This window comes from Macaca nemestrina, chromosome 5 (genome assembly GCF_043159975.1).
Source record: "Macaca nemestrina isolate mMacNem1 chromosome 5, mMacNem.hap1, whole genome shotgun sequence".
In the NCBI taxonomy this organism is placed as follows: Eukaryota; Metazoa; Chordata; class Mammalia; order Primates; family Cercopithecidae; genus Macaca; species Macaca nemestrina.
The window spans coordinates 35124657-35148211 of record NC_092129.1 but is presented as its reverse complement, the minus strand read 5'-3'; the positions used below and the strand labels follow the sequence as shown (position 1 = coordinate 35148211).

Genomic DNA, 23555 nt, shown 5'->3' with positions numbered 1-23555 from the left:
TGAGAATAACAAGATACTGTGTGTAGAGGTTTCTTTCTTTCTTTCTTTCTTTCTTTCTTTCTTTCTTTCTTTCTTTCTTTCTTTCTTTCTTTCTTTCCTTCCTTCCTTCCTTCCTTCCTTCCTTCCTTCCTTCCTTCCTTCCTTCCTTCCTTCCTTCTTTCTCTTTCTTTTTTTTTTTTTTTTTGAGACAGAGTCTCACTCTGTCACCCAGGCTGGAGTGCAGCGACATGATCTTGGCTCACTGCAACCTCCGCCCCCTGAGTTCAAGCAAGCATGTCCGGCTAGTTTTTGTATTTTTAGTGTAGACGGGGTTTCACTATGTTGGCCAGGCTGGTCTTGAACTCCTGTCCTCAAGTGATCCTCCCGCCTTGGGTCCCAAAGTGCTGGGATTACAGGTGTGAGCCACTGTGCCTGTCTGAGGTTTCTTATATCCTCTTTGTTACTTCCTTTGTCTTATCATACACTGACAGTAAGAGAGGAAATATAAATGTAAATTAGTTTATGTAAAATGTACCTCAAGAAGAGGAATTGATCTGCTGATATATGAGGACAGATTTACTTCATTTTGTCACTTTAATGAGCCCTGTTCTTGGGCAGGTGTTATTTTAAAATTATTATCTGTTATGAACTGAAGTGTTCCCCCATCTCCAATTGCTATGTTGAACTAACCCCCAGTACTTAAGAATGTGACTGTATTCGGAGATAGGGCCTTTAATGAGGATATTAAATTAAAATAAGGCTGTCATGATGGGCCCTAATGCAATCTTACTGGTATCCTAATAAGAACAGGAAATGTGGATACACAGACACCAGAGATGCACAAAACCATGTGAGAACACATTGGCGAGCCAAGGAGAGGAGCCTCAAGAGAAATCAAACCAACCAGCACCTTATTCCTAGACTTGCAGTCTCCAGAACTATGAGAAAATAAATTTTATTGCTTAAGCCACCCAGTTTGTGATATTTTATTATACCAGCCCTAGAAAACTAACCTGTTATCTTAAGACAGCATCAACTATTAAGTAAAAGGCACTTCAATGAAGTGGGCCTTTTTTCTCTTATGCCATCATCCTGGGAAAAACAGTATATACAGAGAAATCAATGAATTACTTCAGTGTGAAAACACCTCACAAAGGACTTTAATCATCAAATGGGACATTAAAGACAAAGTCCTTCAATAATCCAACATCAAGGTTGTACACATTAAAACCTTGATATAAGGTCTAAAACGGGATTACATATAGGGTCAGGGAAGGGTGACAGAGTAATTTGCTGAAAGTAAGAGACAGGATAACCAAAGTACCACTTTCACAGTTCCTACTTAGAGAATAAGTGATTAAGATCTCTGAACAACCTGAACACCGCAGTAGGTGGATGTATGTCAGTGGTAGGCCACCACTGTAATATTTAAAATGTTATAGGAAAATTATTGATAAACTGATGGGTCTTTTTCTTTTTTATGCTATATTTTACTTCTTTTAGTTATCTGTGGTGAATTTAAGAGCTAAATGTGGGGCCGGGCGCAGTGACTCATGCCTGCCTGTAATCCCAGCACTTTGGGAGGCCAAGGCAGGTGGATCACCTGAGCTCAGGAGTTAGAGACCAGCCTGGTCAACATGGTGAAAGCACATCTCTACTAAAAATACAAAAAAATTAGCTTGGCATGGTGGTGGGCTCCTGTAATCCCAGCTATGTGGGAGGCTGAGGCAGAAGAATTGTTTGAACCTGGGAAGAGGAGGTTGCAGTGAGCTCAGATTGCACCATTGTACTCCAGCCTGGGAGACAAGAGCAGAACTCTGTCTCAAAAATGAATAAATAAATAAATAAATGCTAAATTTGAACTGCTAAACAAGTAACTCAAAATTTGTCTTTAGTAAATTGTCAAGAGCTACTATAGTAGCTCTTGATACAAACTGGTGCTAAATATCGTTTTTCTTTTTACTTATATTGCCATTGTTTCTTCGAAGATTATACAGATAGAAACATGTATTTAAGCCTGAAAGCTTCATAAACTGATAGATGCCGGGTCTTCTGGTTCCAACATCCATGCCTCCCACCGCTCTGCTCTTCTGCAAGTCCTACCCTCATCCTTTGAGAAGTAATCTGCTACAAAGAGACAGGGAGAGGCAGTGGATCTTCATCGGAGGGCATCAAGAACCCTGGACCTTTAGAGTTAGAAAGAACTTGATAGTTTCTTTTCTTACTCATCTCACTTCACAGGTGAGGAATTCAAAGCCTTGACATTAAGAAAGTAATTGAAATTGAGGGATTAAGTGATTGACTCAAGGCTACATAGCCAGGGTGGCAATGTCATTAAGGGCGTATTGCACATTCTCACCTACTTTAGACTAAGAACCCTTACTCACCGCTCCACACCCCATGTTACAGGCTGAATTGTGTCCCCCTGAGATTCATATGCTGAAGTCCCAAACCCCTGCCCCTCAGAATAACCATATTTGGAGATTTAAAGAGGCAATTAAGGTGATTAAGATTAAACAAAGCATCTAGAGTACAGTTCTAATATAATATGGCAGGTGTATTTTAAAAATAATTTTCAATATTCATAAAAGCCTAAAGGAAATACACAAAATATGGTCTAACTAGAATTCCAGGTTTCATTGCTTTTAGGTAGAATTGTATCAATGTGGTGACACCAGCTATCTCATATGAATCTGAAACCTTAATTAGTAATCTATGTCTCTGATTAGCTTAAAATGAGAAAAATATTTATAATTTATCAAAGTTGACTTGCTTGATAAGTAAAAAACTCAGGCTTTTTGATGAAGAGAAGATTGAGCAGGAACCACTACTTTAAGCCCCCAATTCCTTTATTTGGATCAACTAAGACCCATGCTGTTTAATCCTCTTCAAATTTCTAGAGCTCTTTCAGGGATGAACTGAACAAATTATATGGCTTCAGTCATCTGTCACATCAGGGGTGTTGAGAGCCACTGTTTTCAAATCTGAGTGCCGCTGACATTTGCTAGATGCTGTATTTGGTTATTTTCCTGAGAGTCAATGAAACTTTAAGTGAAAACAATCCCAAGATAATAAAACAAAAAAATGTGTTTATCCAAAAATTAAACACATGGATAGACCTAGCTCTTTAACCGAATAGAAGCAAAATTTAAAAGCCGAGATACTCAGTACATGTACTAGGGTATCAAGTGTCCTCAGTAGTGTGAAAAACAGTACTTTAAGCAGAAATGTACATTTTATTTAAAAAGCAATAGCAAAGGTGTGAAGAACACAAACTTCTACTAATAACAGAAGTTTATTAAATGCTTTATAGTAAAATATTAAGCCCACTCTATTACAATACACAGGTTTAATGTTCTAACAAATAAAACTGCCTCAATTGAGGGACGTTTGTGATGCAAACGCAAGGTGGAATTTTGGGGAGCAACACAAACAAATGTATCCTCCTTCTGCTCTTCCACAACTGCAATACTGATGTTCAGAAATGTTTAGGTATTGGGAGAAACCTTTAGAATTTCCTGAGTATTTTCTTAAACAATTCTTACAAGTATGTTACCTTAAAGGAAAACATGAAAATTTTCTGAGGAAAACATCCACTTTAATATTTATTATCTTCAGTAACTAAGAAACACAATCCTAAACAACATGTATTATACCATGAGAAAGTCTTTGGAGTTATCATAAGGCTTTCCAGCACAAGGTAAACTTCAAGGCAATTTATCAAGAACTAAATTTTTTTGAACTACCAAGCTAGTGGCATGTGAAGGTAAAAAGAAATGTCAAGGTTAGCTGGTTGTTTTCCAAATACCAGGATCTAAAGCACATTGGGGGAAAATAGAATGTGGGAATGAGGGGCTATTGGAAGGTAACAGAGGGCTAAGAAAAAGTACTGAGACTAGTTAGCATTAACTAGTATATAATGTATCTTCATTCATTAGTCAACATCGTCTTCATGTATATAATTATTTAAAGATAGCATTTCTACAAATTATATTGGTTCATTTATTTTATCAAGTCAGCTTGCAAATAAATTTTGATTCTGAATATCTAAAGTTATAGCTACTATATTGCATTTTGATGTTTATTCCTAAGTATATCTGGCACTGTCAGCCATGGCTCTTGAATACATTGTTTCTTGATATAATACCACTAAAAACAGAAGTGATATTGAAAAAAATACTACCTATCTAAAACTCAAGATTCACAATGAACTTAACCAATTAACATTATTGAGCTCACACCGAAACTAGATCTTCTTCAGTTTAAATAATTTAACCAAATCCTACAAAGAACAATTATTCAGAAAATCACATCCTAAGGTTTGCACTCATAGTCTTCTATAATATGTATGAGTATTGGGACTGAATTTGTACTCCTGGTCCACACTTTAGTACCCTCTGTTTTCCACACTGGACACTTCATTTTATGAATAGGGCAATCAAAGAACTTAAAAGTAAAGAAAATAAGCTTTAATTTGAATGCAACTATTTTGCATTCATATTAATAAAAGAGATCATGCTTTCAAAGGAAGAGAAAAATAAAATCATATGTGATAACATAGAGTACTGCAGTCACAAGTAACCCAAACATACAACCATCTTCATTACGAACTAAGCAGCCAATTCTAATACACTACAAACCATTTGATTAAAAAGGCTTATAGCCAGTGCTTTAAGAAGGAAACACCAGTGAAAATCGTTTTAAAATATATACCCTTGTAAAATGATATATTCTTTTAACATTAAAACCTTGTTTCGGAAGTTCCCCGCTTTAGGTTGTTACTCAAAAACTCATCATGTTCAAAACTCAAATTATTGTGAGATCTTGAAATCATAAGAAGCTTCTCCTTATTGGTAAAGTCTTTTTTGATGGCAACTTGGGGCACAAGCAACCTATCCATTGGGTCCTCTTTGTTCTCTAGTTTCATATATCCCTTGCTGTTGTTCCGATCCAACCTAGGCCAACTTGGATGTTTCCGTTGTTCTGCCTGAACAGTCAGAGTAGAGGGACCCCGGTCTAAGTCTAAGGACTTTGAGTGTGATGAGAGCAAATGCAACGATGTATTGGACCCAAACTGTCTTCTGGCAGCCCCAGGAGACAAGAGCTGTCCAGTCCCAGGTCTGAGAGCCATGGATGACTTGTATTGACTCGACAAAGACTCCCCGATGGAATGATTCCTTGGTAGCACTGTGCTGACGGGCTGGAAGGATTCACTGGTGTCAGCCAAAGGAGCCACAAGGGAATCCATTGACAAATTCCTTGACCTGCTTTTGAGGTTGTCAGCATCTTCAGTGATGTTATCTATACTGGGTTCATCAATAACACAGTTATTAAGTTTGATCACAGGCAATGTAAAAGCACTGATAGACGATGACACAATTGACTTGGTTTCACATTTCTTAGAACCGCTGGTCTTATCATCAGTTGTCTTGGAAGAAGGTGGATAGAGGCCAAAGACAGACGCAGAGCTGTCAGAGAGCAAAGGGGGCATAAGATGCCCAGAACTCTTACTTTCATTTAGCATAAGTTCATCCTCCTCCACGGAGCTGTCCATTCGAAAACTGCTCCGAAAACCCGAGAAAGAGGCGATCGTATTTGCTGCCAATCTCGAGGCACAGGAGCTCCCATTCTGTTTTACTTCTGTTTCTCCCATCAAACCAGTGTACATGCCATTCATTTGCCTTTGCTCCTTGATTCTTAGCGTGTGAATGTCAATGACTGTGGAATAGATATCCCTCATGTGTATGATTTTGGTCTCCTTGTCACGGTTTTCATGAAGAATGGCATTAGCACAAATGAAAATGAAAATGCCAATCCCCATGGTGAATGGGCCAAGCATTTTCATCTTATCAGAATGCAAATGCTGTTCAAAGAAGCGAACCACCACACCGCCTTCATTCCGAATGACCTGAGTTTCATTTGTTGACAGTGTTGTTTCAGCATCAATAAAATGTTCTTTTTGGGGCCAATATCCAAGAACGGCCATGGCAATTCCTATAATGGAGATGAGCACTCCTAAAATAAGAAAAAAGCCAGATGGGGAATAAAGCCGGATTTTGCCACGAACAACCACAACATCTGCCCGGGGCCGGCGCCTGATGGGTTTCTTCTCTTGGGTAGCAGGAGACGGGCTGAGGTTGACATGCTGCTGTGATCTGGCAGAGTCTTGCCTTTTCAAGGCGGCCAGGCCAGTTATCACTCCACCAGTTGCTATCATAGCTTGGCCTTTTATTCTGAAGAAAAAAAAAAGGAAAAAGATGATCTAAATATGTTCCTGGGGTATGAGCATCAATTCAGTTAAACAGCTGTTTACATAGAATTTTTGTTGCTGTTGCTGTTTCATGTGATTAAATGGGGCAGAATGTCTTTTTAATTAACATAGTTTGGGTACAAATTTTATTTATTGACTAATGTCAATTTCCAGAGATCTCCTTTATGGCTAAGTAAACATTTCTATTATTGATGAAATGTGAGCTCAAGGAATATTTAAATAATTTTATCACTTATTAATATAAAATAGTCCCCTGGCCACAAGACTGGTGCTTACTCTTTCTCTCTCCTTCTCTCTCTGTCTCTCTCTCTCTCTCTGTCTCTCACAGACAGACACACACACACACAGAGAGAGAGAGAGAGAGAGAGTTATCTGTGCTACTTTAAATCATTGGACAAATCTAGCATACTTAATAAGTCAAAAACAAACACTCCAGACTGACAAAGAGGATACATTCCAGCAAGTCACAGTTCTAAGACCTCTCTTGTGAAAGTCGTCAATGAATTCTTAGCTGCCACATATAATTTCCCCCTCAGTTTTCATCTTCCTTACCTCTCTGCTTCCATGGATATTACTGCTCCTCCTTTCTCCACACTCTATCTTCCCCAGTCTTTTATGATGTTAAGTTCTCTTACTTCTACTCTGACCTCACTATTTCAACAGACTCACCTAAAAGTAGAACTTCTCCCTAGAGTCTTGTCCTTGGCCATCTTCTCTTCCATATTCTCCCTTGGCATTCATATCTGTTCCTACATCTTCACTATTTCCTTGATGCTAATGAGTCCCAAGTCTATATTCCAGGTCATATTCTGAGTTTCAATTTCATACTTTCCACTATCCATTAGGGAACATACACACATTCATGTACTCCTAGTAAAGCTGAACTTACTTTCTAGCACACACCAGCTGCACCACTTGACTTGTCTGACTTTTTTAGCAGGGTCAGTTCTCAGATTTGGCTCTTTACAGTTATTTTTAACTCCTCCCTTTCTTCTTCCTCTCCAACCAGATTCTAAATCCTAGAAATTTCCACTACATGATGTCCTTTAAATCCACCCCTCTGTTCTAGTCCTACTCTTCCCAGCCTTGTGCAGATCTTATTAACTTTTACTAGACAATATAATAATGCCCTAACTGGTCTTCCAAACAATTTCTCTTCCTTTACAATCAAGATTAGTGCAGATCAATCATCTCTGAAGTTGTTTAAAGAGCAGAATAATGATAAAATATTCTCCACTACCTACCAAAGTTTAAGCTGAAATTCTAGACCCATTGACTTTAACTTTGTCTCTAACTCTTCTCTTTAATTTGCATAAAAATAAGACCTAACCAGTGTTCTGTTTTTCTCATTCATATTCCATTTTGTACCATTTCTGAGATTTTGTTAACAATGTTTCAGCTGTCCAGAATCCACCCACTCCCCACTGCCCTGCCCTGTTCTTCACACACCCACATCTGGCTAGGCATTAAAGCTCATATTCCACTTTCTTTATAAAGCCTTCTCTAGCTGACCCACTGCACCCTATGCAAGCATTAACTCCTCAAAGCTTTTTATAATAGCAAGTTTTCTATGGCATTTATAATATTATATCACAGTTCTTATGATCAAGCATCAAATTTAATTCATATTTTCATTAGCAGAAACATTCACTGTAGTGCCTTGCACACAGTTAGTATTCAAGAAATATTTGCTGAAATGTTGAAAATGAGAGATAAATTCTCTTCTTGTGGTCTGTTGGATGACCATATTACATTGTAACTTTCCTAGTTAAAAATATGAACAAACAAGATTAATATCCAAACAAAAAGCAACATTTTCTGAGTTGGTAAAATATCTATTTTGATTTATAATAAATAGTTCTCAAGCTGCCATATCTAGCTGGTAGGAAACAAAAAGTTATTTTAAGTCCCACAAGGTCTTTGGCAAATTTCAGAGTTTCTTCAGGGCATCAAATCTCATCTTGCAGCATTGAGCTCTCCTTTTGAATTTCTATTTATGATTTCTGAATTGTGTTTAAATAACAGGGTTGTGGTTGATATCTACAGTTTTAACAAGTCAGTGAGTAAATCCAGCCTTCATTGAACTTATAACTAGGATTAAAATAGTTTTATGTTGGAAGAACAAACTAAATTGTAATCTGTTGCTCTAGTCTATGAAATTTATTAAAGTGTACATACTACAGATTAGAACCTTTCCCAAACCTTTGCTAAAATAAAGCTTAGTGTCAACCTACGTTTTCTTGAAGCAAAAACCATTTCAAATGTTTGAATTAAATGCTCAGATTAGATAGCAGCCATCTAGTCCAGTTATTTCCATATGGCAGGCTTAAGGATTTAGTCTGAAATCCTTCTGAGTATAATGGAAACACGGGCAAAGTCTTTCATTTAATTTAAAAGCAATAAAAGTGAATTACATTCCATACAGATTTCTAGTCCTCCCCCACTTTTTAAAACATTAGCACTACCATTTTCTGCTCAGGAGGCTGATAGAGGAAAGGCGGTAAGATGAGAAAAGATATTTTAAGAAAAATATATGAGGGCAGAAAGGTGAAAAAGAGAGATGGATGACTGGGCTTGCATGTGAGCATGTGAAGAAAGGTTAGACAGGAAGAAAAAGCAAGGGTAGCTTAAAAGTATGAAAATGTATAGAAACAAAAAGAGGCAAAAACTTCTAGAGTAGTTCAGAAATAAAGAATATAATGGGTGGGGGATCACATTTTCTTCAGCCATTCTACCCTCGTCAGGCCCAGACACAGGCACCAAATCTACCAAGGATTAGCAAAATCACATTTGGTGCCAATGTCCTTTAATTCTGTTCAAAGCAATTCAGTACTACACAAGGCTCTATTATCACTTGGGGACCCAATGTAGACCCCAAGAGGAAAGCAAAGGTGAGCAAATTCAATCACTGTTTCAAAGAGCTTGAAACCTAATGAAGGAGCTAACAGATCCACATAAAACAGAATGAGGTAACTCCTAGAATGAAAGTTTCCATTAGAGAAGGACCTTTCTTTAGGCTTCACACACGAGACAGCACATAGATCACAGTCAAAAGTCAGGTTAGCAGCATTTCAAGGAAGGTCAAGGGAAGGAAAGCAGGCCAGGGAATAGGAACTTGGCCAGCACACAACTCAGTACTACAGGAGGTCAGCTAGGTAAGTGAGGCCAGAGCAAGAGGGAGAGCCAAGTCTTGGGAGTTGGCAAATGCTATTCCTAAATGCTTGCAATTTACACACATCTGCCATGGAGTTGGAGTAAGACATAAATACTGCTGTTGTTATTTTAGAAAAATTAATCTGAACTAGGAGATGAAAGCAGGAATGAGGGACCAATACCGGGAAATGGCATGGGGATGCTAAAGGCAGTTTCACAATAAGTAGCCTAGTGAAGCCTGAGTGCAGAGCTCACACCTGCAACTCCAGCGCTTTGGGAGGCTGAGGCTTTAGCATCACTTGTGGCCAGCAGTCCAAGACCAGCACTGGCAACACAGCAAGACCCCATCTCTACAAAACATTTTTTTAGCAAGTTAGCCAGGCATGGTGGCAGATGCCTGTAGTCTCAGCTACTCAGGAGGTTGAGGCAGGAGGATTAATTGAGCCCAGGAGCTGGAGGCTGCAGTGAGTTATGATCATACCACTGCACTTCAGCCTGGGTGAGAGAGCAAGAGCCTGTCTCTCTGAAAAAAAAAAAGATAAAGAAAGAAAAATGAAGCCTAGTGAAACTAAAATCTAGAGTGAATCTACAGGCTCTGCATCTTCAAACTGTAATGCCAGTTGGTACAAAGTGGTCAGTATATGCAAAAACAGCCCAAATCTACCTTTTTTTTTTTTTTTTTGGTCGATGCTGCAAAGCTACATGCCCTCCATCCTACACTTTTATGACTGTTTTTTTGTTTTGTATGTTTTTCTAAGGCATGGGAAGTGTAAGAATCCTGTTAACTAGTCTCCTCATTGTAACAAGCCATACTTTTCTAAGTTTTAATAATAATAGTAATAACAGCCCATACTGCTTGTGGTCAGGCACTATTCTAAGTGCTTTAGTACAAAAACATTTGTTCTCACAATAATTCTGGAGGTGAAATAATTCTAATATCTATTTTTCAGATTACTGAGGCTAAGAGAGCTCAGATAACTTGCCTAGAGTCACACAGCTAGGAGTGACCCCAGAGCCTCCCATTTGAGATGGGGAGGGGCCTCCAGGTTTGCTTTCATTTGAGGTTTTCTTTTTTCTTATCCTGATTCCTGTTTCTATGATAACACCAAATGCTAAAGAATGCTGCTCTGCCTTTATAACTAGGCCTTTGGACCAACCAACTCCCATTTTACAAATCTCAATGATTGCCTGCAAAAAGTCATGGGGAGTACATAAGTTTGAAGGCCTCACCTTGGATGAGTATCTGGTCTCTTGCACCTGACCAGATCCCCTTCAGTGTATGAAGATGCAGACTCAAAGGAGACCACTCTCTACCTCCACATCCTCCTCTTTGCACTCCACCATGCCTGACTGGGCAGGGCTGGGACTTATTCCCTCAAAGATTCAAGTGAAGGATTTTACTACACTGAATTTCATTTTGTTAACTTAGGAACAGAATTTATGCTTATCAGTCTCTTTGGATCCTAAGCCTGGCTTCCAAAATCATGTTGTCCCTCTCAGTTTGTGTTCATCTGCAAATATTATAAATCTGACTTCCAAAGCTTCACCCAAGTGTTTGGAAATTGAAGAAAGCATAGAGCAAAGAAAACTCTATGATATTCCACTAGAGACCTCTTTCTAGGTAGACATTATTAATTTGTGTAGATATTCATGTAACTCCAATAAAAATGGACACCTGGCATTGAAGTAGACACTGGGCTCAAAATATGTTTCCTGGCCTGAGACTATATTGATCAGCAACCATCATTTTGATGACGTCATTTAGCTGGTTATAAATAAATCTAACTAGAACACCAGCCACATTTAATGTTTCCGTATTCTTCAAAAAGAGATCATGATTTTGTCAAAGCCCAAGTTAAAAGACAAATATGGGCTGGGCGTGATGGCTCACATCTGTAATCCTAGCAACTTTGGAAGGCTGAGGCGGGTGAACTGCTTAAGCCCAGGAATTTGAGACCATCCTGGGTAACACAGCAAGACCTCCTCTCTTAATTAAAAAAAAAAAAAAAAAAAAAAAAAGACAAATATGTATATACTCTGCAGACAACCAAAAATACAAAATTAGTTTGGGCTAACTTTTGGCTACATATTGATCTTCTTTTTTTCCATTCCCAGTGCTCATAAACAAGCCACAATTTTGCTAAGCAATAGACATCAAGATTACCAGCTTGAAATTCACAAAACACACCTTCTTTACTTTGCAAACCAGGATACCGTTGGGCTATCTCCAGGCCTTTGGCATCTTACATAAATCTGAGATTCATTGTGGGTCTTGGAAATCATCTGTAGGAAATCTTATTTTCCACCTTTCTCACTACAGAGTGATGTACTCTTGCCCACACTCAAGCCCACTGTCTGCTTGCCTCTCTTGGGTTCACTTCCCTTTGAACCATTTGCCTTTGCAGACAAAAGCTCTTCTTGATGAGAAGATTTCTGCTTTGTGTGTCATGTGTAACACTACCCCACATACCGTCCGTTCTAATCTTCAGGCTTACCTCTCCTATTTTTGTTCTCATACTAATCTTAAAAGCCTTATTGTTGTTCTTTACCCTCTTTTACCAGCTTAAGCACATTCTGGTATTTGCTTTTTATGGCACTAAGCCATACCAGTTTTTAGTATTCTCACACTCACAGAAGTTTATTCCTATATATTTAGGTCTTCTAACCACACTTGCACACTATTCTGACCACAATGTGAGCCTGTAACACATTAGACATGGTTCAGTTATATTTGAGATAATGATAATTACATAGACTTACAGAGCTGAAAGACTTTAGACGTCTTTCAATCCAGACATTCCTTTTAGCCAACTAAAGGCCAGGAATGTTACTGAAGATCAAACACCAAATTAGCAGACAGAATAGAAATGGAATACAAGTTTTCAGACTCCCAGTCCAGTGTTCATTCTTGTTTATATATTCTCTTTTCTATTGTTTTTTCATGCTGCCCCAGTGCCTTGACAGAGTGTCTGGCATATACTAAATGCTCAGTAAGTATATGTTGACTGTGAACTGAGTTGATGAAGGCTTGAGTCCGGTTGAAATGTTCCAGGCACTGGGGACACAAAGTTAATAAAATCTCATTCCTGATTTCAAGGAGTATGGAGTCCGGTAGGAAAACAGTAGAAATAAACATTTAAAATAAAAATAATTGCTATGATGGAGCTACAGGAGCATTGGAGAATGCTTTTCCATACCATCTAAAGGAGTCAGAAGAGGCTTCCAAGAAGTGGTGGCAGTTAATGAAGGCTTGGCACATCACTGAGGGTATGCCATGCAGATAGATTCTAATTCACCCTTGTTCCTGTTTCATAAGGGTCCCTGCCCTCCAATTTTTCATCATCTTCCCAGTTGAAGTGTGACTATTATTTTAAATATATTTGATACCGTCTTATTTATATGTTTGAATTTTTATCTTTATCTGGAGGTTTAAAAATTCACCAGAATGTGAGGCTGTCTGCCCAAAGGAAGTAAAAATTAATCTATGCCTCGAGTACCAAACAAAAACATTATATAAAAACCCCATGTGGTATCCACAAATGTGACAGATGGAAATATTTTCTGTTCAAGCTAGAACAGTTTTAGGACTTTCTTCCCAGTTGAGACATTTCAAACTTTTAGAATAGGATTTTTAATCTATATCTTTACCAGAATTGAAAAAAGAAAATTCATATGGGTGACTACGGGTTCAATCATATAAAGTTTAAAAAATAAAAATAGAATACAAATCACTTTTGGCTGGGTACGGTGGCTCACGCCTGTAATCCCAACACTTTGGGAGGCCAAGGCAGGTGGATCACCTGAGGTCAGGAGTTCAGGACCAGCCTGGCCAACATGGTGAAACCGTCTCTACTAAAAATACAAAAAATTAGTTGGGCATGATGGCAGGCACTTGTAATCCCAGCTACTTGGGAGGCTGAGGCAGGAGAATCACTTGAGCCTAAGAGGTGGAGGTTGCAGTGAGCTGAGATTGTGCCACTGCACTCCAGCCTGGGCAACAAGAGCGAAACTCCATCTCAAAAAAAAAAAATCATATTTTAGTGTGTAGCATGATAGTTTTTCACATGGACACTGGAATCAGAGAAACAGGGGCCCATGTCTTTGCTTCCTCATTTGGTGGCCATGCCAGTGGCTTTTCTTATCTCAGTTCCTCCATCAATAAAATGGCAAAGCCTTCTTTGATACAAAGTATATGGTGTACTTGAGGCAGAAGACCTAGGAGGCTTGAATCCCTACACAGCAGTTATTAATACTTAATAACCACACTTGAACAATGAATCAACCTCTTGGAGCCTCAGTTCCTTCATTTGTAAAATGGGTATAGTAACAGTACCTGTAGGATTGTTGTGAAGCAGAGGAGATAATAAATGCAAAGCACAGCTCAGTGTCTGGCAATTAAGGTCTAAGTGAATGATATTAGTGATATCGGCTGGGTCTGACTACGAGGAATTTTAAAAGATAAATTATGTATATAATGCTTACTTTTGTGTTGATTATAAGAAGTTCTCAAACAATAGCTATTATTAACTCTTCATAGCTCACATTATTCTTTTACTGCTCTGCTAGGCAAATTAAAAATATACTAAGTTAAGTAATTAATGATGGCTTGCTGTCCATGGAGAGGTAGTTATGACTGCAAGTTTGTTCTGAGACTTAAGAGTCAAAAACTATCTGAATAGAATCTGTATATTTTAGTGGCAAAAGCATTAACAATTTGGTAGTTAAAAAGAACAGTTGAATTTATGTAAGAGAGACAGTTGGGAGATATAGAAAGAATAAAGCATGCCTTTCTTTTAAATTCATTCTATTTCTTCAGATTTGGAGACTTGTCTTGTGACAAACATAAAATCAATAAGAAAAACAAGGTAGGAAAACCTAAACCCGTTCATCTGATGTTTTTAGTTATCTTCCATGATGCAATTGGATCAAATGCATGAGTAATCTGATCAATTCTGCAAGCACTATTCTGTTTCCATTGGGACACCCAAGCATAAAACTAAGAGTGAAAAATGAAGAGGAATATGGGGCCTGGGCATATGGGGAGTAGAGAAGATGCCATAAGGGCGATATAATGTGAAAATCTGCAAAATATAAATTCTGTGGCAAGTTCAAGCTATGATTTTTATGGACACATTCTGAAGATCTTTGCTGGTCTACCTTGGGGAGAATTGTTTCTCAATATTCAGTATAGTTCTACATTTGCATCAATGCTGGAACTAAAAGGAAATACAAAATGTTTAGAAAATTTGCAAAATGATAGTCAAGTGATTAAATGTAAAATATTACTTTATGGTCAAGTACATCTTGAGCCTGCAGAAAATGCTAGGAATAGAGACGAGACTGCCCTTGGAAATCTATACCTGTTCTGTTAGTAATGCCTTCAAAACCTGCCAGCCTGATAAACTGTAAAATATGTGCCCCCACCAATTATGAGCTGTGTAACAATGACATAGAACAACTGATCTCCAAAGACTAAAAGCCAGAAGCCCGTAGAATACAGAAGTCTCCAGGAGGCCAAGTAACAGATCCATAATGAGCTCAGAAAACACGCTGCTGAGACCCTGTGGGAGATGCTTTCTGCAGGAAAAGAAGAAATTAGAAGGCCATTTCCCTCAAAGTAGAAATATGCTTTCTGCCCCGCATCCCATCTCCTCAAATCTGGACAAGCTCTTACACAATCGCCGTCACACTCCCCATTCTCTGCATTTCCTGACAGGAAGGTGACTTGAAACTGGTGTAAAGAAACTATCACTAAAAATGTCATCAATTTACTAAGATGCAGGAAATTGCCGAGATATTCCTGGATGAACTGAAGCATTCAAAATCACAAATTGGACTTTTTATAGAGACCCCTCCACTTCAGGAAAACATATAGTAACTTCACTTACAGGATAGTGGCTATGTTTTTCGAGACACCATTAAATAGTGAGTCTCTAATAAGTATTAATATTCCTTCCAGTGATTTTAAATACCTGTAAAATCCCACACACTGTTGGCTTTCCTACAGGACAAGGGGGAAAGCTGAAGAACAATAGCAATTTCAATTCTAGCTGCCCAACTACTATTAAATATCTTGTATAAATAAGCCTACACTTTGGCAAATAACACAGCCATGTCCATGCTGTTAAGGCTACTAAAGGTCTTACGTTCTTAACTGCTCTAAATAAGGAGCCATCTCTCACCAAGATAAAAATCGCCATCTAAACAAAAAATGAGGTATGCCATCTTTTAAACCACAGACTAATATACTGTACTTTAAATGTATTAAGAAGTTTTCCAATTGATGGTAGCTCAATTAATAGTAAAGCATTCTCAAAACTCTATACAAACATTAGAAAATTGTTCAAATTACATCATTCTGCTGGAAAATTTTACTTTTTTTTTTTCCGTAAGTAAAATCTAAGTTGCATCATACTTAAAGCAAGGTAGAAAGAGGTGTGAAGGGAGACTTCCTGGGGGATGGCAAGACCAAACTTCCCACCACTCACAAAAAGAATGATCTATTCCACTTGTAAATGAAAAATTCTTTTAGCATTTAAGAGACATACAGGCGTTTTTCAGAGAAACCCCATGGTTGAAACCTTAATGGCAAATGTATTAGAAAAAAAAAAAAAAGGAAGGTGGTGGAGATGCCTGCAACTATTTCTGGACTATTTCTGTTTTCATCTTTTTCCCTCTCTTCTCCTACTTGTACAGGTTATTGGCAGCAAGATGAATTGAAGAAAACGTAGATTTTCAATTTTTAAAATGTATTTCTCAGTCTGTTTTTCTCTCACTTATTTCTCTTTGGAAACTACTTGCTATAGGCTGAATATGTCTCCCCCAAATTCCTATGTTGAAATCCTAGCCCCCAAGGTGGTATTAAGAGACGGAGCCTTTGGGAGGTGATTAGATTCTGAGGGCAGAGTCCATGAATGGGATTGGTGTCCTTATAAGTGGAATCCCAGAGAGCTCACTTTCCCTTCTACCATGTGAGGACACAGTAAGAAGATAGCATCTAAAAACCAGATAGTGGGTCCACACTAGATACTGAATCTGCTGGTATCTTGGACTTCCCAGCTTTCAGAACTGTGATAAATAGGTTTCTGTTGTTTATAAGCCATCCAGTCTATGGTATTTTTGTTACAGCAGCCAGAACAAAGTAGGACACTCCACATACTCATGCTAAAAACCCAGCAGTATAAAATGAAGAGGGAGTCACTTTAGCCTCTGGTTCTCCTTCCCCAGTGTAAGCATGGTGTTGGATTTCTTATAGCTATATCCAGAGAAGAATGTTTTCTCATTTGGTTTTCTAGAACTGATTTATACAAATTTTTTTACGTATTGAGGAAATCAGGTTTCTGGATGTAATATGCGTGGCAAGCATGTTTAATTTATATTTTTACTTTATTTGATCGTATCTTTTATCATACAGAAAATTTCAATTGTATATGGTTAATCCTATCAGTGTGCTCACGAATGGCTTCATGTCATCATTGGAAGGACCTTCTGCAATCTAAGATTATATTTAAAACATTCTCCCATGTTTCTTTCTGTAATTTTATGGTTTAATTCCTTGCATTTAAATTTTTTGATGCATCTGGGATTTCTTTTTGCCTAACAATCAGGCAGGAATCTAACTATTGTTTACATGTAAATAATCTCTCTTCCCTTGGTTTGAAATACTACCTACATTACATATCAATTTCATATATTTGTACTAGATACTAAATCCAGTATGTATTTGGGTCAATATTAAGAGTTGCCATCCTGTGATTCTCCTGCCTCAGTCTCCTGAGTAGCTGGGATTACAGGGGCACGCCACCATGCCTGGCTAATTTTTGTATTTTTAGTAGAGATGGGGTTTCACCATGTTGGCCAGGCTGATTTCAAACTCCTGACTTCAGGTGATCTGCCCACCTCGGCAGATCGGCCCACCTGGCCTCATTATTTGTCTTTGTCAAAAGTTTCTAGTGTGTTCTTACACATTTTATGTTGCACATGAACTTTAGAATTTGATTTTTTAAAATCCAGTTAGTAATTTTTATGGAATCATGCTAAATCTATACATAAATACATGGAAAACTGGTGTTTTTATACTGCTTTAGCATTTTATCTAAAAATAAATTATATGCCATAGTTTTTTTTGTTTTCTTTTCTTTTCTTTTTTTTTTTTTTTTTACATAGACCTTTCTCATTTCTTATTACTTTTTACTTCCTGGGTATTTTGTCATTGGGTTTCTATTGTATATTGGTAAACAATACAATTGGTATTGCATATTTCTTTTACTCCCATTTCTATCTTCAAGTGGTTGTTTGAAAGTAGAAAGGCTACTGATTTTTGTGCATTGATTTTGTACTAAACCACATTACTAAACTTGCTAGCTGTTTAAGAAAAACAGTTTCCAGTTCATTCTCTCAGGTGTTCTAGAAATACAATTATATCATTTTGATATAGTATTGTTTGCCTCCCTTTTCCTAATTTTAAAACCTACAATTGCTATTTTCTAACTGTGTCACTTAGTGCCTCCAGAGCAAAGGTAAACACAACTGGGATGAAGGTGTACATCCTGGCCTCACTCCTGAATTTAATGGGTACAACTATTGTTTCACCACTGAAGTATCAATCAGTGCCTGCTTTATTAAGAGTTTTCACCTAGAATTCCAGGAGAGAAAATTAATTGGTTCAGAGTTGCTGTCAGAGAGAAAGCTCTCTACCTAGAGAGGAAAACAGAGAAAATGAAACAAAGGAGCAGAGAAAGGGCAAAGAGAAGAAAAAAGGAAAAGGTGGAGGATAAAGTATAGGAAGAGAAGGAGAAAGTTATATTGGGGGAGAAAATTATGGATTAATGACAACATTAAGTATTGGAAAGCATGGATAAGAATTCCTATATACCTTCTTAAATGTGCTTACTTCTTAAAAACAATCTCTTCTTTGAAAAATCACATGTATCTAAGGACAGGAATTTTCTGCCTGGGATTTTTGAGATTGCTGAATTATCTACCAAATATATGAGCTGAAAGGGAAAAATTGAGAAGAATGATAAATTGCCTAAGATGTCAGGAATATAATAAAAATCAGAAAGAATGCTTAGCAGTAAAAATGAGTTCAAGGGAAGCCTAAGATAACAATAACAGGATAAAACCATGTTTGTAAAAACACCATACATACATACTACCACTTTCTACAAGAATAGTGTAATTTGGAATCATGCCTCAGATATTTTTAGTTTCAAGTATCTCCTACACTTAATAATGGTTTGTTTCCTCTACAATGTCCTGTTAGAGATAGCCAGTCAAGAGAAAAGTGGGTAAAAAACTTTGATAGTTGATTCACAGAAGAAAAAACATAAATGTTTTGTTAACAAATGAAAAGAAGAATGAGCAAAGAAATGCAAACTAAGGTAATTCCCAAAGTAAAAATATTAACTGCACTTACTAATTGGCAAAAATGAAAAAAAAAGACAAAAAGATAGATTATGACCATTACCGGTGAGGTATAAGGGAAGAAGCTCTAATAAGCTGTCAATGAGAGGACAAAGTGGTACTTTTCTTGAGGGTAACATGAGAAAGACTTTCAAAAATTGAAATGTCCATTCCCTTTGCCACCCCTTGCCTGCTGACTGCCAATTTCCCTTCTATGAATTCTCCTTTCAAAAGATGTGCCTGAGAATACATGAAAACTATGTATAAGGATATTCACTGCAGCATGATAGCAATGGCAACAACTTGGAATCAACTGAAATGCTCAGCAACAGAAAATTGGTTAAATCAATCATGCCAACTCTATATAATGGAATATTATACAGATATTTAAAAGGATTAATATACACTAATAATGAAAAATGTTCACATGATATTTCTGAGATTTTAGAACAGAAATAAAGAGTTAGATCCTGTTTATGGCAAACATACAGAATGTTGTTGGTGATATGTAACAGAATGCTCACTTATATGTAACTGTATTATTGACCTATGCAAGGAACATGCACTGCTTTTATCTCGTTTCCAATTTGGAACTCTAAGTACAGAGCGACAAAGGATGTTGAAGCCTGGAACATAAGAGGAAAAGGCAAACCAATCTGGTACATATTAGGGTAATTAGGTGCGCTTGCTAATTTAAAACAGGTGGAGTGTAGCCTTTGAGGCAAAAATTCAGGACTGGAGCAACAAGAAAATACCTTAACACACAAACCAGACTAAATGAGAAGTTCAGCAAAGAAAGACTTATTTATGACACATTATAATCTTGAAACACTGAAAACAATTCCACCCACTCGGACAACACCTGAATCTATTGGGTGTAAAGTAGCACAGAGGATGCATCTAGAATTGGTATCTGCCTTTATGAAGTTTGTACTCAAGAATCTGTTTAAGGCTAACGCTGTGCATTGTAAAGCAAATGAGAAGTAATCCTTAATCAGCACTGATGAACTTTCTCTGCACCTGGGTCACCCCGATTTCTTGACAGCTTCCTCCTGGGCTCCCAAAGGGACATGGCTTGCTTTCTTTCCTTCCCCAAAGCTCAGTCCCCACTGTGATTATGTCTACCTACCTTCATGCCAACTCATCAGTGATCTTTGGTTGCTCTAACCTTACAACTTCGATTCACAGATGGAAATGGGTTCTTTCTGAGAATATCCTGTGACTTCAGAATGATTACTCTCATAAGGCATGCAGCCACAGAGGCTGGACTGAGACCTTCAGCCTTGTGATGAGATGGAAACTGAGCTGGGGTTCCAGAAAGGATTCTTCCCCCTTAACCTAATTTACATTCATCTCCTCATAAAGATGATGAAGCAAGACTGAATTTTATTTAATTTTCATGCCTTGAAATTAAATCTCCATTCCACTGCCTCCGTTTATCCTATTTCATCTTTTGTGTGCTGCACAGCCCTGCATCTGCAGAGACCATGAGTCATCCCAGTGGGTGAGCGTCTGTTTCCTCAAGGCCTTAGGGCTGGAGCTGGGCGAGGTAGTGAGAGGCCACTGTCCCTTGCACTCAAGGGTTACCCCACTGGAGGCTTTTCCCTGTCTACTGTCAACCTACAGAAGGAATATTTACATTTGACTTTTATTCAAAGCATTACAATCCCTGGGGCTTATTTAAAATGAGTTTATGACAAGGGAGAGCAGTCCCCTACATTCAAGTTCCTTCAACCGCAGTTTTCTTGATTTTTTTTCATCAAAATCAAATACTAACAGTGTTATGAGTTTTTGATATGTGTATGCTTTCTAAACAAATAATCAGCATTTGTTTATATTTCTTGATCCTCAATGGTATCAGATCCATAGACAAACATAACTTACTATAACACACTATATTTTGCTTTGCTGTGGTTTCATGCAAAACCATAGATTTATTTGCAGTCTTTTGGAGATTAATGGAAAGTTTGTTGGCTTACTCACATACTGGCTCACTTAATTCTCATAACAACCCTGAGAAGTAGTTATCAACATTCCCTTAACAGATGAGCTAAGGTCCAAGAGGATATGTAATTGGTATGTAAGTGGCTGTTTTAGCAGCTCTTCCAACTCAAGTTCTGACTATACAATTTTTGCAGCCACTATAGTACTTCTGAACTGGCTGTGTCTTCAAAATGACAATGCTGTAGAGAACTGAAGTAATTGCTCAGCTTTCTCAGGCTTCAATATCCTTTGCTTTAATATATTTATGGGGTGTCTGGATTATTTTTGTATTGCTTTTTGAGTGATGAGGAGGACTCTTCTTTCTTCCTAAATGTGAATAAGATAATGAAATCAAGTAATTAGGTAAATCAAATAGCATTCTTAATTCTTCCAGAACAATGTTGATAATTGGTTCAAATTTCTAGTTCAGTATAATTAGAAAGCAGACTCCAACTCATCTTTATTTAGCTCTGCTTATGTTGTTTTCAATCCAGACCACCAATTATAACTTCAAAGTTCTATGCTCCTTTATCTAAGGGAATCATGACTTTTATCTTAAACTCTTGTGATGTTTAACATTGATTTCTGCAGAAATATTCAATACATACTTGCTGAGCACTGCCATGAGTCGTGACCAGAGTCTGTCACTGAATCAAACATCCTCTGTGCTCTTACTGGGCTGAGGGTCTAGAAGCAGGGAGACGAGCGAGTATTACTAGGCACAAGGATGGGGGTATTCATGGGGCACAGAGACAGGCCGGAAAAAGAACTCTGGGGATGGAGTAAGAGGGAGGGAGAGAGCAGGAGATGTTTCACAAAGAGGTGACCCTCAAGCTGTTTTCGAAGAAAGGAGGAGGAAAAGCAGCGAGGCAGAGAGGAATTCCCAGCCGGGAAAATCAAGGGAAGGCAGCTACTAGCATAGCATGAATTGATTTGCATGCATTCAGACTGATTGGGGTTTAGACTTAAGAAGCACAACCTTCTATCAGCAATTCCCAAGCAGAAGACAGAATTCATTGGTAATACCTCTAGGTTTTACTTGATGAAGACACCAGTCACCATCAGAGCTCCCCCACCCATCCCTGGTGATCCTGGGATAATAATTTCTTCCCATAATTTGAGGACTATCTACTGCTTAAAAGGTGATCTCAGGACTCATTCAAATTGGAATTAAATAATGTTAACTAAACTAAGGTCTATAGCCTTACTTAGATCAAAGTAAATATTAGTTAAATGGTGACTTTTTAATAATGATTAACTCCAGAAAAAAAGAAAAAATCTTTTATCCTAAATCTTTCCCAAAAGAACTGCCAAGAAGTTTTAAATTTATCATCTGGACACTTTGGGGGAAAGTATGAAAAATGAGAAGAAAGAGTGAAAATTAGAAATGAGAAGAGAACTAGCATTTATTGAGCCCTGATTTTTGTTTTTAGCAACTCAATATATATTATTGTATTTAGTTTCAGAAAAATGCAGGAGGAAAAATTGCTCCATTTCATTGAGGCTCAGAAAAGATCTGTAATTTGTTCAATGTTACACAGCTAAGAAGCAGAAGAGAAAGTTTTCAAATTCAGATCCGTTCAGCTTAAAGAACACACAATTTCTCCTTCATCATACCACACATTAACAGAAAAAGGATGAGGAGAAGGAAGCATAATTGAAAATTTTTGAAGAAAACAGATGAGAAAGAAAGAAGACTTTATGAATTTAGGATGCAGTTAGAAAAAATATGCTAAAGAAAAAATTTTAAAAATATGTTATTTAAAGAAATCAAATGTGTCTCTGAATTGCACAGCACAGTGTCCTGCCCTTGATAACTTGCAACTGTTGGTGAGGACCAAATGAGTTCAACTTCTAACCTTTATAGGAACTCACTTCCATAAAAATTATCAAAACTGTATGTGAGAGGTAATCAAATACTTCAAAACAGAAGCAAAAACAAACACATACCACACAATGCGTAAATCAAGCTCAAACATTCCAAATAGCATGTAATGGTGGCAACATTTAATCTGTTTAGTTTCTTATGTATCTTATTATTTGGAGGCATAATTTCTGGTGTTTTTTCTCTTTATTGCTATAGATTGGACCATCTGTCTCCAAGGCTAAGAGAATACTAAAAAATGACCCCTATCACCCCAAACTGACTGATGTTTTTAAACCTAATCAGGTTTAAAATTTCATTTTCTTCCTAAAGTATCACATGGAAATATTAACAAAAGGTTTTTTGTTAGCAACATTTGTATATATATATTTTCTCCCTTTCTTGGGGGGTAATTTGGCAACATATACTTTTTTTCTTTCAATTATTTTAAAGCAATGATTTTCCAACTAATTAGGGTGTATTCAAATAAAAGAATTCTATGTAATCATTTAAAATGTAAGAAATCAGTTGATAGGAAGAAATGTTCAGTAAATGTGTTAAGTGAATATAAAGACAATGTGATAAGTGATCTCATTTACTTGAGACTTTTTCACATGTACACATGGCTGGAATAATAGACACTAAAATATACACAGCTGTCTATATTCAGCTGCTGATTCAGCAACACAAATGTCCCTGTAGTAACAAGAGGCTCATGGAGAACAGATATACATAGAGAAAATACCCAGATAAGCCATTTGAAAAAGATTTCACTCTATGGTCTAACTAAATATAATTTTAATTCTCCTCATCTATTAAGTATTACCCCAAATAGAAGGCCACTTAAAATACAGCCTTTCATTTCTTCAAAGTCATGTATATCTTTATTCTAAAAAGTCA

General features: G+C 37.4%; 1 protein-coding gene across 3 annotated transcripts in view; it reads right to left on the bottom strand.

Annotated features, from left to right (window-relative positions):
• Nucleotides 1-226: 226 nt before the first annotated feature.
• The window catches only part of LOC105465600 (transmembrane protein 200A), an 80939-nt gene continuing 57610 nt past the window's right edge, over nt 227-23555 (bottom strand). For all 3 annotated transcript variants that reach the window (XM_011714111.3, XM_011714108.3, XM_011714109.2), the window contains exon 2: nt 227-6212. In XM_011714111.3, coding sequence (XP_011712413.1) covers nt 4721-6196 — 1476 coding nt within the window. In that variant the 5' untranslated portion in view covers nt 6197-6212 and the 3' untranslated portion in view covers nt 227-4720. The remainder of the gene's footprint in view (nt 6213-23555) is intronic.